This window comes from Bos indicus, chromosome X (assembly GCF_029378745.1).
Source record: "Bos indicus isolate NIAB-ARS_2022 breed Sahiwal x Tharparkar chromosome X, NIAB-ARS_B.indTharparkar_mat_pri_1.0, whole genome shotgun sequence".
Taxonomy (NCBI): Eukaryota; Metazoa; Chordata; class Mammalia; order Artiodactyla; family Bovidae; genus Bos; species Bos indicus.
Genome location: NC_091789.1, coordinates 121,762,928 through 121,782,412, shown reverse-complemented (window position 1 = coordinate 121,782,412; position 19,485 = coordinate 121,762,928). Strand labels below are relative to the sequence as shown.

The following is a 19,485-nucleotide window of genomic DNA, read 5'->3' as shown; positions in this document are numbered from 1 at the left end:
GTTGAGCAAAAGGAATCCGAAAGGACTAGAGTTGCATGCCCACTGTCTGTTCTCAGAGGCCCTGATGGACTACGATCACATGAGCATCACCCTGACTTCCCACTTGGAATTCTCAGGAGACTAGGACCTTGATGTAAGACAAGCAGCTTCATAAAAATAGAGAGTGGAGTTACAGGATTCGTCATGAGTCAATGTGAGGACCTGAAAGTGAATGCATGGTAGCACACACTATAAAAGGAGGCCCTGGAAAATCGCTGATGCTGTGGTCCCCAGGAAGCGCTGGGCACAGATGTCAGGTTGATTTCAGTCTGGAAAGTCTCAGCGAGGTGAGGCCTTTGTCTAATAGGATCTGCCTGTTTCTCAGAGGGACGGACCTGAACCCAAGAAGGACCTCACATGCGATGCTGAGTGTTAGACAGGACCCCTGGAGAGGGAGCCAAACAGATTTCTGTAAATTCTTAGCCCTGAGAGACCCAGAAGAGCTACTTCTGAGTGGCCCCCTCATTTAACCTGTGTGATCTTAGGGAGGACAGGGCCTCCTCTAGCAGAATCGGACCCCAGATCTGCAGAGGGGGGCATCTTGACCATAACTGGACTTAAGGTGAGGACCATCAGTGCTAGTGAGAGGGTCTCTTCCCCTACGAAGGAGGCTCACAGAGTGGCGCCCCCTCCTGACAAGCAGAGATGCTCAGAGCAGCACCCTGACTCCCGACACTAGGGACTTGGGAAGGCGAGGGCTTCGTTTGGGAGCTGGAGGACTCGGGTTCATAGAAGGAGGTGTCCTGGGCTCTGATACACTGCACAAGGAGGACCCAGGGCTGGATGAATATTGAGCTACCGGGTTTCTGTAGCGCCCCGCCCCCGCCTCCGGCCCCTGCCCCGCCCCTAGGAGACCCCACGTACGAACGTATGCAGGGCTCTTCTTTTCCGCTTCCGAGGCGAGGAGCGCGACTGGTAGCTGCAGCGTCTGTTCAGCGGAGATTGTGTGCTGGACTCGTCCGGAGCCAAGGTGAGGACCTGAATGTAGCTGAAGTGAATTTCCCAACCCCTCCCTGTAAGAAAAGTGACCCAACCGCATCCCACCCCTGCAATCTGCAGTGTAACATGGCCTGTCCCGAGTTGCGGGCCAAGGGGCCATCTTGTTGCCACGTGGAGGGTCGGTGGCGGCTCGGGCGGCTTTGTTGAAAGAGGATGGACTCTTTATGCGTTGGAAGTGGTATTTGCCCTCAACAGGTGAAAAGATGGGGCTTTCAGTGCTCACAGGGCTATCTCCTTCCAAAGTGGTGGCTGCACAGAAGCCATTCCCGCCACCAATGGCTGCAGTGCCGCGCAGTAGTGGCCCCCAATCTTTTTGGCACTGGGGGACCGGTTTCTTGGAAGACAATTTTTGCATGGGGTGGGGTGCAGTGTGGGATGGGGTGTGATGTGGTGGACAAAGGAGGGTGGGGTGGCATGAGGGTAGGGTAGGGTAGGCTAAAGGGATGGTTTCAGGATGCTTCAAGCGCATTACATTGTTTACTTTATTTCTGTTATTATTACATCCCCTCCCGCTCAGATCATTAGGCATTAGAATGGGAAGGTTTGGACCCCATAGGGGTCCATAGGGGTCCAAATTACCATAGAGTAATTCAGGCTGAGAGAACCCGTCATTTTTGCATGGTGTGTGGGAGCTGGCGGGCGTTGTGGATAAGGGACGTTCAGGTAGAGAAAGGCCTTTATATAAAAGGATATGGACCTAGAGGGTATTATGTATGTTAAGTGAAATGAATCAGAGAAAACGAAATACTATATGATTTCACTTCTGTGAGGAATCTGAAAAACAGAAACAATTGTAGAAGCAAGAGAGAAAAAACAGATGGTTGATGGGGGTTAGGGTTAGGGGCGTGGGGGAGAAGAGAAATAGGTGAGAAAGGTTAAGATGTAACTACCAGTTACATAATAAAAAGCAATGGGTGTGAAAGGTAAATAAATAAAGACATAGAATGATAGATAAGGTAACCCCATTAGGCATAGGGAGGAGTCTCAGCCTTAGAAGGAGTCAAGCTAGGACCTTCAGTGCTAGTCAGCAGGCTGGCATCCAAGCGGATTGCTGCACTAAGGAGCAGCCCCGCTCTCAGATCTGGGCATCCCCAAACAAGGTAGCTGGATATGGAGCCCCCAGCATCTCCTCCAGGCACTCAGGGAGGTGAGAGCTTTGCTCTGGGGCATGCAGACTCGGGTCAGCAGAGGGAAGACCCCAAACCCTACCCAAACTGGAGGCCAGAATCCTGAGTGAGGACTGAGGGAGCCCCTGACTCCAGAACTGGGGCAGGGGGTGGGGGTTGAGAGTGCTGCCCTTTTGGTTAGCAGCATAGCCCCAAATCATTTTTGGTGGAATGTGGCTCACTCTGTCAGCTTGCGTCCGGGAAAGGTGAAGACCTTTCACAGGGTCTTGGGCTCAGGTCTGCAGAAGGCAGAGTCCCAGAAAGGATGCGGTGTCGAGGGAAGATCCATACACGGTAGAGATAGCCACATCTGATGCCCCCTCAGGTGTCAGCCCTGGGGGCCCCAGGGAAGAGCTGGCCAGTTCTGGTGCCCCTGACTTTTTCCTGTGGGGTCCGAGGGAGATGAGGGCCTTGGTTTCAGGTCTGCCTGCCCAGGTTAGGAGAAAACGAGGAGTCCTAGACCGTGAGAGATGTTGAAGCACCAATTCTATGTGAGGAAGGAGACAACTGACTCCCCCAGAACAGAGGAGCCCACACAGAGTGCCACCTCTGCCGTCGCCCTGGGAAGCCGGGTTAGAGCTCTCAGGCAGAGATGCCCTCTCATTTTCTCCAAGGATGGTTTCAGGGACATTCAGGTTTGATGCTGATGGGTGAGGCCTCATTCAACATAGGGAGGAAGCCCGGTTCCTAAAAGGAGTCACAGTGGTAACACTGAATGAACATGCGAGAACCCCACCCAGAAGGAAGTGAACCACATAGTCGCATCACTCCTCTCAGACCTGGGAGACCCAGCATGGGGATCAGATGACCCCCACTTGCTTCTGCCCAGAGCCTCGCAGGGAGGTGAGGAACCTCGTTGATGGGGGTATGGGTTCAGGTCCGCCACTGGAGCATTTGCAGCTAGTACCAGGAGCCCAGAAGAGGACCTAAGAATTGAGGGACCATCCAGCTACCCCGTGACAACAGAGGGCAGTGCAGAATCTCTTCCTGACTGTCTGCATCAGGAGTCCACACACAGCTATAGCTAGACATCGGGAAAATGTCACTGCTTTCTAGTGGGTCTCAGGGAGATGGGGGACTTAGTAGGAGGGGAGAGATCTCAAGAAGAGACAGAGATTTCCTGGTCTTGCCAGGAGTCACAGAGTCATGATAAGGACCCAGAGAGATGACTTAGATGAGCACCTACCCAAAGCAGTGGGGGCCTGCAAAGTCCCAGTCCCTGTCTGCCCTGGGGCACCTCAGGCAGAGATTGCCAGATGTCACCCCTCACTTTCAGCCCCAGGAACTCAGGGAGATGTGGGCCTTGATCTGAGGCCAGAAAACTCAGTGTGGACTAAGGGAGGAACATAAATCACATCCAAGTAAGGACGAAAGGGGCCAGTGATGACAGAACAGTGAAGTCCCACAGAGTCCAGCCCCTGCTGCCATCCCAGGGAGGTCAGGGACAGGGATGACTAGAGGTGGCTCACACTTTCTTTCACCTTGGGAACCTCAGCGTGCTCAGGTCAGCAGAGGGAGAATTTCTAACATTTTCCAGGACTCACAGAGAATATGCTGAGGACTATGGGAAACTCCCAGAATTCCTCGCACTGTCACTCCTTGGTGCCCCCAGGCATACATGGCGGGCAGAAGTGTGCCTCACTCACAGCTAACAGGGAAGTGAGCGTCTTAGTCTAATGAGTCAGCAGAGGAAGGAATCTTAGACTCTCCCCTGAGTAAAATCTGGGGACCTTGCATGAGTAGCACCCATTACAGGGCCTCAACCTCCTGCTGCAGTTCTTCAGGCCCCAGAGACCGTGGGCGGTAGGGCCAGGTAAGGCCACCCTGGCTTTCCCCATTCGATCTTAGGGAGCTGTTGGCCTTGCTGTGAAGAAAGGTCCTCAAGCCAGGAGAGAAAGGAGCCCCCAGATTCTCCCAGGAGTCAAAGTGGGGACTGCAAATGAGGACTGAAGGTAGCACGCTCCCCCTTGCAGCTAATCAAATGAACACTAGAGTCTTGCCTGATCCTCCGCTGAGGCCCCTCATTTCTTTGTGTCATTTCTAAGGGAGATGAGGTTCTTCACCTGAAGGGGCAGCACCAGAGGCAGGAGGGAGGGGCCCACACCCTTGGTGTTGACAAGATGAGGACCCTGAATGGTGGAGAACTGAGTTCAGGACAGAGCAGGCCCCCAGAACTGCCAGTGCCATCCACCCCTACAGTGTCCACGACTTGGCTCCTTCTCATGGGTCCCAGGGAGCTTTGAGGTGTCACCTTTCAAGCAGCACATGGCAGGGGTCCCAGCCCCACTAAGAGCTGATGTGACAGTTGTGTGTGTGAAAGAAGGGACCCAGAAAGGGCCCCACTCCCAGGATCTTCTGTCATTGGAGGCAGCCACAGGCAGGCTGTGGCCTGAGGCTGGCATGCTCTCACTTCTTACACAGGGTTCTCAGGGGATAGGCTGACCAAGAACAAGAGGCCAGCGGTTCCTGGAGTAGGGCTCTCAAGGAAAGGGGCAGAGCAGCCTTATTCCCTCCATGCTGAAGGAGCTCATCCACTCATCTTCCCTTCTCCAGGTTCCAGCATCACCTACTTGCCTGCCTGCTTCCCTGCCCGCTGTGCCTGCTGATAGTCATGCCTCGGGGGCAGAAGAGCAAGCGCCGTGGGTGTGAGAAACGCCGCCTGGCACGCATGGGGACCAAGGATCTCGGGAATGCTCAGGCTGCTGCCACCCCCACCCCTACTTCTGGGAGTACGCCCCCAGGCTCCCCACCTGCCGGTGCGGGCCAGAAGCCTCAGGGAGCTGCAGCCACTAGCTCTCCTGTTGCAGGGGCTTTACGCCCAAGATCTAAAGCACGTGGCGGGGGCCAAGTTGAGGAACGTGAAAATTCTTCCCGGGCCTCAACCTCTGCTAAGACCGCTCCTCTAGATCCTCTGACCAAGAAGGCAGGAGCGTTGGTCAATTTCCTGCTTGATCAGTTTAAGATGAAAGAGCCCATTAGGAAGATAGATATGCTGAAGCTTTTTCACAAAAGGTACAAGACACGCTTCCCCGAGATCCTCAGGAGAGCAGCTAAATGCATGGAGCTGGCATTCGGTCTTGAATTGAAGGAAGTCAAGCCAAATGGTTACTCCTACACCGTGGTCAGCAAGATAGGCCTCATCAGTGATGACGTGCTGAGAAGCAGCTGTGAGGTGCCGAAGAATGGGCTTCTGATGCCTCTGCTGAATGTGATCTATGTGAATGGCAACCGCGCCTCTGAGGCTGATGTCTGGGAGTTCCTGAATGTTCTGGGCATCTATGATGGAAAGCAGCATGTAATCTTTGGGGATCCCAGGAAGCTCATCACGGAAGAGTGGGTGCAGCAGAATTACCTTGTGTATCGTCAGATTCCCGACAGCGATCCCCTGAGCTATGAGTTCCTATGGGGCTCAAGAGCCTACGCTGAAACCAGCAAGATGAAGGTGCTGGAGTTTTTGGCCAAGATCAGTAGTACCATCCCCAGTGCTTTCCCGTTCCATTATGCTGAAGCTTTGGGAGAAGAGAAGAGATCCCGAGGCAGATCTCTAGTTAGGTCTCGTGGTGCTGCCAGGGCCACTGCCCGCTCCAGGGTCCCACCCAGAGATCCGTCCAGTGCCCAGTGAGTTCTCAGGCGGCAGCTTCACTTTGTTTGACCAATACTGCCAACCTTTCAAGAAGTGAGAGGCTAAAGTAGGGCTGGAAATGTCAATACGTATCTTCTTTGTGTTCCTGTTTTACACTATTACCTTTCAAACGTTGTTTCATTTCCTAGCATGTTTGTTTAGATTCAGAATCCAAATTTACGAATGACATGGATCACAGATTTGTTGTTGTCTGTCAGATCTAAGAGTAAGAGTTTTGGTACTGTGTAGTGTAATTCAGAAAATCCTTCATCTTTGGGGATCCAGAACAAGATAACATAGCTTTGGAATAGTAATTTTCTTGGAAATGTGGAAGAATGTTGTAGTTTTAAAACAGATGAAAATCAAGTAAGCTGTAGTCAAGTTTTGATTTATGTTATTCACCTTTGTCTCTCTCTCTATAACATTCAGTAGTACCCTTAGCGATATATTTAGATGTTGTTAGCTTATTCAAGAATGCTGATAAAAACAATAAGAAACTACATTCCTTGCTTGGTGGCTCCTTTATTCCCATCTTTACTTGAGCATCTGCTCTTCAGAAGGTTCTGTGCTGGTGGGGGTGATGCAAAGATAAAGGAGACCCTGTACCTGCCTGTAGATGTCTTGTGTATATGAGCAGTGATTCCATAAGGAAGGTGGTGTGATGATCTAAGACAAGTGACAAAAATCAGGGAGGATGCTGGGGAGGGAGTTGGGATGAGAGCAGTGAGGTATAAATTCTCTCAGCCTTTATTCTCTTAAACCAAAACTTTGAGGTTTGGTATTTTGGCCAAGGTCAATGGTAACATCCCCAGTGCCTTCCTACCCGATTATGAAAAGGCTCTGAGAGAGGATGACGAGAGAGCCCGAGCTGCAGTCAGGGTTTATAGTCCTGCCAAGGCCAGTGTGTTGCTCCAAAGTCACATCTAGCAGTCCCTCCAGCCCCTAGTCAGGTCTGAGGCAACTATTTCACTGCGTTCGACCAACACTCCCAGCCTTTTAAGTTGTGAGAGGCTAAGGTGGGGCTGGAAAGCTAATCATAATATACATCTTCTTTGTCTTCCTGTTCCTTCCTGGGAGGTCATTTTAAGTTGGCTGCGTGGTGGGCTGGATGAACCTGTGATAATGGTGAGCTGGGCCCAGATCCCCAGATTGTGGGCCTCAAAGTTGGGAGGCTGAGACTGAAATGAGAAGCTTCCCTGAACAGTTACCCTGAGATTGTGAGTCAACCAGAGGGAATCTCCACCTGGGGGAAAGAACAGAAGGTGTCCAGTGCTCCTGCCCCAGTGCAGGTGAACACAGTCCACAAACCAGGTGTTTGATGCATATTACTCTCTCCTTTGTGATTGGATGTTGAGACGTCACTGTACTGGCACTCTGGGCCCTGAAGGGAAGGAGCCCCAGCACACTCCAAACATGAGGGTATCTTGAGTGTAATCTAGTAGACCTCCTGAGCGGGGCTAGATTTTAGTGGTGGTGAAATACATGAAAATCGGGGTGTTTTGTCGGGAGGGCTTTGGGAGGCAGGGGAATTACTGGTCCTTGACACAAATTCTATAGGATTTTGCATTGCATCCTGGTAAAACACTTGCCTCTAAATTCAATAACATATTCTCTGATAGAGAAAATTCACTTAGGATTACTTGTTTAGTTGCTAAGTCGTGTCTGACTCATTGTGGGCCCATGGACAGTAGCCTGGCAGGCTCCTCTGTCCATGGAACTTTGCAGGCAAGAATACTGGAGTGGATTGCCAATTCCTTCTCCAGGGGATCTTCACAACCCAGGGATTGAACTGACATCTGGTTGTCAGGTAGATTCTTTACCACTGAGCCACCAGGGAAGCCCTACAGTTTCTTGCTAAGCAGAAGTTTGATTGACTTAGCTTTCTTTGTTTAGAAGACCACATAGTCTCTAGTTTCTCCTGGGTAAAGAAAAATTCCCATAGATGAAGGTAGAAATTCCCATAGATTTTCTTCTGGTGTGAAAATAAGCATCATAAGGCCTAAACATTGCCAGCTGCAGTGCCAGGTGCTTTGCACAAGCTACATATGTTCTGATACTTCTGTAAGACAAGGCTTATCAAATTCACTTAGCAGACAAAGAACCTCTATTCTCCAGGCTGATAAAATGACGGAACTGAGTGTAGAGCCTGGTCTGAATTGCTCTAGAGTCCATAATGCTTCACTCCTCCCAGTCTGAGGCTGACATATTGTCAGTTCATTTCTCTTCACACTGCCTGGTCACAATCCCCCTGCCTGGCCGTGATCCCCCTCGCTATGGGGGGATACGAGAGCACTCCTGTGGGGTCTGAGAGCCGCTATGGAAACCAGCAAGGTAGAAGCCCTGGAGTTTTTGGCCAAGGTCAACTATACTGTCCCCACTGCATTCCTGCCCCCATTATCAGGCGACTTGGAGAGAGGACGTAGAGAGCACTGGAGCCAGGGCTGCAGCCAGGGCTGGCACTTCTACCTCGGGCAGTGATGGCCCTTCTGTGGCCAGTGCCCAATCCATGGCCGCATCCAGCCACGCGTCTCACCTCTAGTGTGGTCTGAAACTGTTCTTCACTTTGTGATCAGAAAAGCCTGTCAACCTGTGTTCCTGATATGCATCAATAACTTTTTGACTTATCCTTTTCTTGCGGGGGGTGAGGCGGTAATTTTCAAGTGATTTTCTTTTCAGTACTAAGTTTATTTAGATTCAAATCATAAGCTTATGAATGACACGGGGTCACACACTTATTGCTGTTTACCAGACTTAGAAATAAGAATTTTGCTTTCTGAAATACAAACTGAAAAGTTTTAAATCATCTGTGTGATCCAGAGCAAGATTACATGGCATTGGAATAGGGGTATCCTTGGTAATGTGAAAAACCCCACACTAAGATAGGATAAGAAGAGAAAAAAAAATTAAAGTGGTTCAGTTATGGGTCTAGCTTACTGTATTCAGTCTCTCATTCCTAAATTTCAAAGATACATACCTTTTAAATTTAGAAGCATATATAACTTTTGCATTTCGGATATACTTAAATTATTAAAGAAAATGTGGGTTTATGAAAATGTAAATTGATGCAGCCACTATGGAAAATAGTATAGATGCTCATAAAAAAATTGAAAATAGAACTACCATGTGATCTGGCAAGTCTACTCCTGGAAATTTAGCTGAAAGAAATGAAGCCAACACCTGGAAAAGATATCTGCACCCCCCATGTTCATTGAAACATTATTTACCATAACCAAGTTATGAAAACAACATAACTGTCCATTAATGGATGAATGGATAAAGATAATGTCACATAGACACACACACACACACACACACACATACATTCATCATCACTCAGATATTATTTAGCCAATAAAAGAAAAAAAGGAAATCTGGCCATTTGCAGTAACACAGTTGCACCTTGAGGGCATTATGCTAAGTGAAATAAGTCAGACAAAGACAAATACTATATAATCTCACTTATGTGTGAAGATTTTTGAAAAATGAACTCACAGAGAATAGATTAGTGGTTGCCGCAAGTGGGGGTTGGAGGATGGATGAAATGGGTGTACGTGGCCAAACGGCATAAACGTTCACAATTTTCATGTACAAAATAAAGAAGTCCTGGAGATATAATGTACAGCATGGTGACTAGTTAATCATTGTTGTTGTTAAGTCGCCAAGTGGTTTTCTACTCTCTGGAACCCCATGGATTGTAGCTTGCCAGCCTCCTCTGTCTAGGGAATTTTCCATGCAAGGATACTGGATCCAGTTGCCATGTCCTTCTCCAGGGGATCCTCCCGACCCAGGAATCAAACCCTCATCTCCTGCATCAACAGGAAGATTCTTTACTGCTGAGCCACCAGAGAACCCCATAGTTAATAATACTGTATTGTATATGTGAAAGTTCCTGGGAGAGTAGATTTTTTTAAAGTGAGGTATAGTTGATGTGGGCTTCCCTGGTGGCTCAGATGGCAAAGAATCTGCATGAAAGGCAGGAGACCTGGGTTCAATCCCTGGGTCAGGAACATCCCCTGAAGAAGGGAATGGTTACCCACTCCAGTATTCTTGCCTGGAGAATTCCATGGACAAAGGGGCCTGGTATGCTACAGTCTATGTGGTCAAAAAGAGTTGGACAAGACTGAGCAACTAATACTTTCACTTCATTTTCATAGTTGATGTACAATATTTTATAAATTACAGATGATTAACAAAGTGCTTCACAGTCTTTAAAGGTTATGTTCCATTTACAGTTATTATAAATATTGGCTATATCCCCTTTGTTGTACAATATATCCTTGTTGCTTATTGTATACATCCTAGTTTGCACCTCTTAGTCTTCTGTCCCTGCCCTTCACCTCCTGCTTGCCACTCCCCGCTGGTAACCACTAGCTTGTTCTCTATATCTGTGAGTCTGCTTCATTCCCCTAGTCTTTTATTTTTTAAATTCTCCATGTCAGTAGTATCATACAGCATTTGTCTTCCTCTATCTCACTTATTTCATTAATACCGTCCAACTATTTACTAATTAATAGCATAATACCCTCCAACTCCATACATGTTGTTGAAAGATTGCAAAAGTTCATTCTTTTTAATGACTGAGTAATATTCCATTATGCGTGCACACACACGCGTGTGTGTGTGTAGGTTGTATACATATAGATTACTTTTGTACCTTGGCAAATTTCAGTAATGCTGCTATGAACATTGGAGTGCATGGAATTTTTGAATTAGTGGATTTTTTTTTTTCATTTTAAACAGTAATTTAAAGTCTATTCAAGCTTTAATGCAGGTTATTCTGACTTTAAGTTAGCATTATATGGCATACTTCTGAGTCCATTCCTGAAAAATTCTGTTGTACTCAACTCTGTCTGTTTTATAGATCTCTGCAACCTCTGGCACTGGGGAGGGGGTCATTGGGGTTCGGAACACATAGCAGGGAGCAAATGGATACCAGAACTGTAGAAATCATGGAAGCAAGAGACCACAGTGATCTTAGAGTAGCAAACCTAGTGCTGCCATTAGTGTTCATGTCTGGATGATAAATTCTGTTGCAAATGCACCCTTAGGTAGTGTGAAGGGGTAGTTTTTAGGGAAATGAATTGGCACAGAGAATACACTGCCTCAGTACGGGCTGCCGTTCTTTTTCATAATTGTGGTTTCCCAGTGAAATGTATCATCCCCAACTGGACCTGTAGAATATTGTGCTGGAGGGTCCCTGCCCACCTCACTAAGTTCCTTATTAATCCATTTCAGCGCCACAGTCTGTGCTTTTTGCCTGACTCCTCACTATCAGTGTGTGAAGGTCCGGCCAAAACTCCTGACTATCTGGTGGCTGGGAAGGACTACCTCTTCATCTCACACTGGCTCTGCCAGACACAGGTGCCTTCTTAATAAACAGGGAGGTTGGACTGGGGTGGGGTCACTGGCAGAGAGTAGATGAGGCTGGAGGGGAAGGGGAGACGAGCAGTGGAAACCCTTAGACTCAGACAAGCATCGAGTACCTGACGGAGACCATCCAAATTAGGGGGTCCTTTTTTTTTTTTTTTTCAGATACACACCCGGGAGTGGGTTTTCTGGGTCATTTGGTAGTTCTCTTTTTAGATTTTGAGGACCCTCCTTACTGTTATCCATGGTGGCTGCACCAATTGACATTCCCACCAACAGTGTACAGATCTTGTGCACATGCTCGCCAACATTTGTTACTTCTGTTCCTTTTGGATGATAGCCCTTCTGATAGGCATAAGATAATACCTCATTGTGGTTTAAATTTGCATTCATATGATGATTAATGATGTTGAACATCTTTTCACGTGCCTCTCGGCCATTTGTATGTCTTCTTTGGAAAAATGTGTATTTAAGTCTTCTGCCCATTTTTTTAATTCTTTTTTTAAACTGTTGAGTTATGTAAGCTGTTCATATATTTTGGATATTAACCCCTTATTGGTTATATCATTGGCAAATATTTTTTCCCATATAGTAGGTTGTCTTTTCATTTTGCTGATGGTTTCCTTTGCTGTGCAAAAGTTTTTACCTTTAAATACATCTCATTTATTTATTTTTGCTTTTATTTTCCTAGCATTAGGAGACAGATCCAAAAAATATTATTATGAATTATATCAAAGAAAGTCCCACTCATAGTGCCTTCTAAGAGTTTTATAGTTTCCACTCATATTAGGTCTCTAATCCATTTTCAGTTTATTTTTGTATATAGTGTTAGAGAATGTACTAATCTCATTCTTTGACAGCAACATGTCAAAGAATAAGATTAGAGCCTAAACACAACTTGGTATTATCAGAAAACTAAATATGCTTTTACATTTGAGCCAGTAATTAGAGTTTTCAGAAAGTAACCCTGAAGAGACATCCACAACCATATGAAAATGCTTACATATCCATGAACATGTTAACTGAAGGAACATGATATATATCCACAGAGTGGAGTACTATACAGCTATAAAAAATAATGAGCATGATCTTTGTAAACTAATATGGAGTGCTTCCATGATAGATATAGATATATAAAAGAATGTGGGAGTTTGGGGCTAATGTCAATGATACCAAGTGCAGTGCCTTCGCATCCTGGTATGAAGAGGCTTTGAGAGCTGAAGAAGAGAGAGCCAGAGCCAGAGCTGCAGCCAGGGCTCCTGCGGTGCCAGGACCAATGCAATTTCCAGAGCATGTCCAAAGCTCCTCCCACCCCTGGTGAAGTCTGAGCAGATACTTCACATTGCATTTCAAGAAAGCAAGCAATCTTCCAACTAGCAGAGGGCCAAGGTGTTTCTCATGGAAACACAGCATATAATGTATTTGTGATCCTATACAATATGCAAAAATTAGAGGTTTTTCTTTTTTCTGTTTTTAAATGTCATTCCTTTTAATTAAAGACGTGTTTAGCTTCAGAGTCTAAGTATACTAATGGCACAGCTCCCCCTTGTACTGCAGATTATCAAGTTGAAAAATAAGAATTTTCATAATACATAGCACAGATTGAAATCCTTGAATCATTTCTTGTCATTCAGAATAAGAAAACAGGATACTGAAATATGGATTTTTTTGCAAAAATGGAAATTATTCCACAGTGAAGTCTGTGTGATTATCAGATACAGAAAAAAAAGTCTTGAGAGGTATTCACTTCTTGGTTTGTTTTATTCCTTATAGTCTTTCTTTGTAAAACTGAAGTGTATGTACCTGGATTGGCTTAGCTTATTTAAGAATGTGGGAGAAGTGAAAACCCAGTAAACTTTACTTCTTGCACACTTTCACTGTAATTCTTCAAATAGCAATTTAGCATCTGTTCTTTGGAGGCTTCTGAGTAGTATTGGGGATGCTAAGAAAAATAAACCGAACCATTTCCTATAGAATTCTAGAGTCTAAGAGAACAATTCATATAAAGTAGCTTGTGAACAAAGATCTAGGGGCCCAATGAAAATGAGGTGTAAGGAGGTGAGGGGATTGAGGGCTTCCTCATGAGGAGTCTAGTGTAAATACACTGAGGCAAGGCACTTGGAGACTTTAGGACAATAAATGTCCCTGGGAGGTAATTTTAAGTTAGGCTACATGTTGAGCCCACCAGGGAGGCTGTGGAAACACTAAATAGAGGCCAGACCCTCAGATGGTGGGTCTCAAAGTTGAGAGACTTAAGACTGGAATGGAACAATTCCTGAACAATTACTTTTCAATTATCAGGCTTCCCAGGCCGCTCAGTGGTCAAGAATCCACCTGCCAATGCAGGACATGTGGGTTCATTCCCTGGATCAGGAAGATCCCCTGGAAGAGGAAATGGCTACCCCATCCAGTATTCTTGCCTGGAGAATCCCATGGACAGAGCAATCTGTTCAGTCCATGGGATAGAAAAGGGTCACACACGACTGAGTGACTAAACAGCAACACGAGTAGACCAGAGAGAAATCCCCCCTGGGGAGGGGATGGAATGTGCCCTGTGCTCCTGTCCCAGTGCCCGTGAACACAGTGCACAACCTAGATGTTTCATGCACATCATCTCCAAGGAGATTCTGTGAAATAAAAGTAATAGTAGAATGAAACCGGAAACTCAGAAGCCAGTGGGCTGACACTGTGCTGTGAGTCGTGGAAACAGAGCTTATTTTATTGAAAGAGCATTCCATTCAGCGGTTTTGGCTGTGTTGATAATTCCACAAAGTGTATGAGATGAGTATATTATAGGTGATGTGATGGTGAAATTGATGAAGGTAGGGGCTTATTTTATTTAGTTACTTATTTATTTGGCTGTGCTTGGTCTTATCTTTGGAATCCAGGATCCTTGATCTTCATTGCACCCTGAGAGTTCTTTAGTTCCAGGATGAGGAATGTTTTAGTTCTGGTATATAGGATCTTTAGTTGTGACATGTGAACTATTACTTGTGGTGTGTGGGGTCTAGTTCCCTGATCAGGGGTGGAACCCAGGCCCCCTGCATTTGGAGCACAGATTCTTAGCCACTTAGCTACTGGGCCACTAGGCAACTCTCTAGGAGTTGTTTAAATGAAAGCGCAGCTTGGAAGAAAGAGTGAGTTTTAGAACCAAATTCTAGATTATTTGAATTTTATTCAGTTAAAAAACTACACCCACACTCAAAATATGATGTAGTAGTGGAAATGAAAGATTCTTTCTAAACAGCATTTTGGACTGATTTGGTGTTTCATGTCCGAGAATGCCACAGATTCTCTGACATCTCCTGGATTTAAAAGATTCCTCAGGGTCGGTGGTATCCTCCAGGATGAAAATAACCATAATCATAGTAAAAACAGATATGGTGTAAAGTCTCAGTGTGGTCCAGGCAGTGTGCCAGGTGCTTTAGCTACATGCCACTAGCCCTACAAAAGCCACTTCACCTGAGGCTCCTGGATTTTGGGGATGGACCCAAGTCCTCACAACTGATAAGAGACAGAGCTGGGACTAGAGCGCTGGTCTGAATTTGTCCACAGCATGTACCTTTCCACTTGTCCCGGCCTGAGGTGCTCATGAGTCAGTTAATTCACTGTGTTTTAGCACTCCAACATGTATCTTGAGTGACAGAAAGAGAGACACTGTGACGAAAACACTGGGATGAAATACATAGCCAAGGCAATACAAACACCAAAATAATTAAGAGGTGTGAATAAAGGAGAGAAGGAGATAATGCTCAGTTAGCAAATGATCACCTGCATGTGGAAATTCAGACACCTTCAAGTGATCGAGGGCTTACAAGATTATCTGGCGCTATCCTTCTATGTAGAAAGTAAACATTTTATTTGTTTTAATTAAAAATAGTTATTTCTATTTATTTTCTGACTGCTCTGGGTCTTAGTTTGGACACTTGGAATCTTTGTTGCCACGTGCAGGCTCTTTAGTTGTGGAATGTGAGATTTTAGGTGTGGCACGAGAACTCTTAGTTGTTGGATGTGAGATTTTTAGTTGTGGCATGTGGGATCAAGTTACCTGACGAGGGATCAAACCTAGGACCCCTTCATTGGGAGCGCATAACCACTGGACCAACAGGGAGGTGCCGAGAGTAAATATTTTAGAACTACCCTAAATCTGGTGACTCAGATGGTACAGAATGCGCCTGCAATGCGGGAGACCTGGGTTCGATCGCTGGGTTGGGCACAATCCCTGGTGGAGGGCATATAACACACTTCAGTATTCTTGCCTGGAGAATCTGCATCGACGGAGGAGCCTGGGGAGCTACAGTACATGGGGTCACAAAGAGTGGGACATGACTGAGTGATTAAGCACACACCTTAAATCTGGCTGAAGAGCAGGAACATATCACCTCTATCTCTTTGACATCATAACATCTGTCCTGAGTTCCTTAATTTCTGCTGCATTTTCCTAATCTTACATCACTTTTGGGACTGAGACCCATTTTCTCCAAGATTTGCTAGAGGGTAACTGCTCACTGTTTGTAGGAATATGCATTCCCCAGAAAGACTTTAATCTAGGGACAGAAGCTGATACGGGAACCTCCATAAAGGAGGACGAAGGAGACAATCACCCCTGAATATAGTGGTCACCCAAAGACTAAGAAGAGGAATCTTAGCTCAGTAGAAGGAGCAGTCCCAGGCTGTGGTAGATGTAGTGAGGATGCTAAGCAAGAGGAATCGGATGGACTCAAGTTGCATCCCCACTGTCTATTCTCAGAAGCCCTGATGGACTAGGATCACATGAAGATCATCCTGACTTCCAACTTGGAATTCTCAGGAGACTAGGACCTTGATGTAAGACAAGAAGCTTCATAAAACAGAGAGTAGAGTTACAGGATTCGTCATGTGTCAATGAGAGGATCTGAAAGTGGACTCACAGTAGCACACACTATAAAAGGAGGCCCTGGAAAATCACTGATGCTGTGGTCCCCAGGAAGCTCTGGGCACAGATGTCAGGTTGATTTCAGTCTAGGAAGTCTTAGCGAGGTGAGACCTCTGTCTAATACAATCAGCTGCAGTTTCGCAGAGGGAGGGACCTGAATCCAAGGAGGACCTCACATGCAATGCTGAGTGTTACTGAGGACCCCTGCAGAGGGAGCCGAACACAATTCTGTAAATTCTTAGCCATGAGAAGCCCACAGGAGCTACTTCTGAGTGGTCCACTCATTCAACCTGTGTGATCTTAGGGAGGGCTGAGTCTCCTCTAGCCAGATCAGAACCCAGATCTGCAGATGGGGGTTTCTTGACCATAACCAGACTTAAGGTGGGGACCATCAGTGCTAGTGAGAGGATCTCTCCCCCAACGAAGGAGGCTCACAGAGTGGCAACCCTCCTGACAAGCAGAGATGCTCAGAGCAGAGCTGGGCTCCCAGCACTAGGGACTTGGGAAGGCTAGGGCTTTGTTTGGGAGCTGGAAGACTCAGGTTCATAGGAGGGGGCATCCTGGGCTCTGATACACCGCACAAGGAGGACCCAAGGACGGATGAATATTGAGCTACTGGTGTTCCCATAGCGCGCTGCCCCTGCTGTCATCCCTGGGAGACCCCACGTAGGACCTTATGCAGCTCCCCTCCACTTCCGCTTTGAAACCCAGCAGATCTACCGGTAGCCGCGGCGACCGTATGGCAGAGACTTAGTGTTCAGGACTCGTCCGGAACCAAGGTGAGGACCTGAATGGAGCTGAAGGGACTTTCCCAACCCTCCCAGTAATAAAAGTGACCCATCCACATCCCACCCCTGTGATATGGCTCTTAAGAGTCCCTCAGAGCTATCGGCTGAATGTGGTCTAGAGTGTCTCAGGCGAAGGCGTTGGTCTGTGGGGGTAGGCCCGGATTCTACCCCCGGAGGAGCTCTAGGACCTAGATGAAAGCCCTGAGGGCTGATGAGCAGACTTCGACACCGCCAAGGGGGCCACACTGAGCGGCCCCCCTATACTGGGCTCTAGGATGCCCCGGGTAGAGCTGGCCAACTGTGGTGCCCCCTGGTGTCCACTGGAGGTGGTTTGGGGGAAGTGAGAGCCTTGCTGTAATGGAATAAACCGAGTTCAACAAAGGGACCTAGTCCCCAATATTAATGGCTGTGACGCTGAGTGAGGATGGAGGCTCCTCCCATAAGAAATGGAGTCACATAAGGCGCCAGTCCTATTTTGAGGACTGGGAGAATCAGGCGTTTTGACATGACACTTCCTGGGACATCTCAGGGAAGTGAGAGACCAGGTCAGTGGGGGCAGCCTCAGGTTAACAAGGGAGGGTTTCAGGTGTCCTGGTGGATGGTGAGAACCTTGGAGGCTGTGGATGTTCCACACCACGTCATTCGGACCACATCTCCCTGTCGTCATCCCTGGGAGACCTCAAGAATACGTGTCTGTCCCCACTGCAGGCTAATGGGGAAGTAAGGGTCTTGGTCTGAATGGAGTGGTCAGCAGAGGGAGAAACCTTAGACCCTGTCATGAGTCAAATGTAGAGCTTGGTTGCTTCTGTGTCCTTGCTATTGAAAATAGTTCTGCAGTGAAGACGAGTACAAGTGTCTTTTTCCATCCCCATTTCCTCAGGGTATATGCCCACTAGTGGGATTGTTGGCTCATGTGGTAGTTTTATTCCTAGTTTTTGTAAGCAGAGTGAATTAAGTCATAGGGAGGAAAGCCAATATCATATATTAATGCATATGTATGGAATCCAGAAAGATGGTACTGATGAACCTATTTACAGGGCAGCCTGGAGATGCCGACATAGAGAACAGACTGGTGGACCCAGTGGGGGAAGGAGAGGGAGGGGCAGATTGAGAGAATAACATTGAAAACATGCACATTACCATATGGAATATAGATAACCAGTAGAAAGTAGTTTTATGACCAGGGAGCTCAAAGCCAGCACTCATATCTTAGGAGGGGTGTGACGTGGGAGGGAGTTTCAAGATGGAGGAGACATAAGATATACCTATGGCTGATTCATATTGATGTGTGGCAGAAACTGGTACACTATTATGAATTAATATTGTAAAAAAATTATTTTCAAAAAGACGTATAGGAGAAAACAGAAGCCAAAAAATATTTTAGACCTTGAATTGGGATCTTGTGAGGGTTCACAGGGACATCAACCTGCCTGCACCAGATTTTGGTCTCAGGAGACCGTGTTTGGTAAGATATGGTCATCTTCACTTCCTGCTTTTGGGACACAGAGTGATTGGCTTTTACTATCAAGCAGTCATCACTTCAGGAAAAAGTTGAGCTTCTCTACTGCTACTGCTAAGTCTCTTCATTCCTGTCCGGCTCTGTGTGACCCCATAGAGGTCAGCCCCCAGGCTCTCCCGCCCCTGGGATCCTCCAATCAAGAACACTGGAGTGGATTGCCATTTCCTTCTCCAATGCATGAAAGTGAAAAATGAAAGTGAAGTTGCTCAGTCGTTTCCGACTATTAGCGACCCCATGGACTGCAGCCTACCAGGCTCCTCCATCCATGGGATTTTCCAGGAAAGAGTACTGGAGTGGGGTGCCATTGCCTTCTCCGAGCTTCTCTACTGGGAGCTCAATTGATGAACCTGAATGAGGACTCAGTGCATCCATCCCAACCCTCGGATTTCAGCCCAGGAAATCTCAGGGAAGGGCTGTGAGGCTGAGCCCCTTCTATACTGTTCTATACGAAGTCTACAGGAGGGGAAATGTCTAGTCTGAAGGTGCAGACACCAGTCCACAAATGGATAATGGTGCCCAACGTTTTAAGGAGCCAAGGTAAGGACCTTGAATGATGATCCCAGTGAACTCAGGATAGAAAACACCCTAATGAGCTCTCATTACTGGTTATCTGTCTCCTGGCAGGGAGGTGGTATGAGGCATTCCTTCACTTACCTGTGGATCATCGGGAGGTCTAAAGTGTCTACATCAGAGTAGCAGAGGGAAGGGTGCCAAGGCTCCGCCAGGACTTGACGTGATAATACTGAAGTAGAACTTAGAAAACCCCACTGCTGGTACCTGCTGTAACCTCAGTAAATCCAAAGCAGGGCTGAGAGGATGCAGAGGAAAAGTAAAGCCTCTGTTCTTCCTCTGTGGGATTCTGTGGGAACAGGCTGAGCAGGAAAACAGGAGCCTTGTGGGTTCCTAGAGCAGTGTCCTCAAGGACACCTGCAGAGGTGGCCTTTGATTAAGCCAAGGTAGAGTCTCCCTGTTTTAAGGTGCTCATGTCACCTCATTCTCCATCCTCCAGGTGCCCCAATCTCCTGTGTATTGGCCCAGACTCCTGCCTCTGGTCCCTGACCACAGCCATC

At 47.0% G+C, this 19,485-nt stretch overlaps 1 protein-coding gene across 1 annotated transcript; it reads left to right on the top strand.

The window, feature by feature from the left end:
- The first annotated feature begins 929 nt into the window (after positions 1-929).
- On the top strand, positions 930-6,318 carry LOC139180936 (melanoma-associated antigen B1-like). Its single transcript, XM_070783562.1, has 2 exons — positions 930-1,009; positions 4,758-6,318. Exon 2 carries the CDS (start codon positions 4,816-4,818, stop codon positions 5,824-5,826), a length of 1,011 nt encoding a protein of 336 aa, XP_070639663.1. The 5' UTR covers positions 930-1,009; positions 4,758-4,815; the 3' UTR covers positions 5,827-6,318.
- Positions 6,319-19,485: the final 13,167 nt, after the last annotated feature.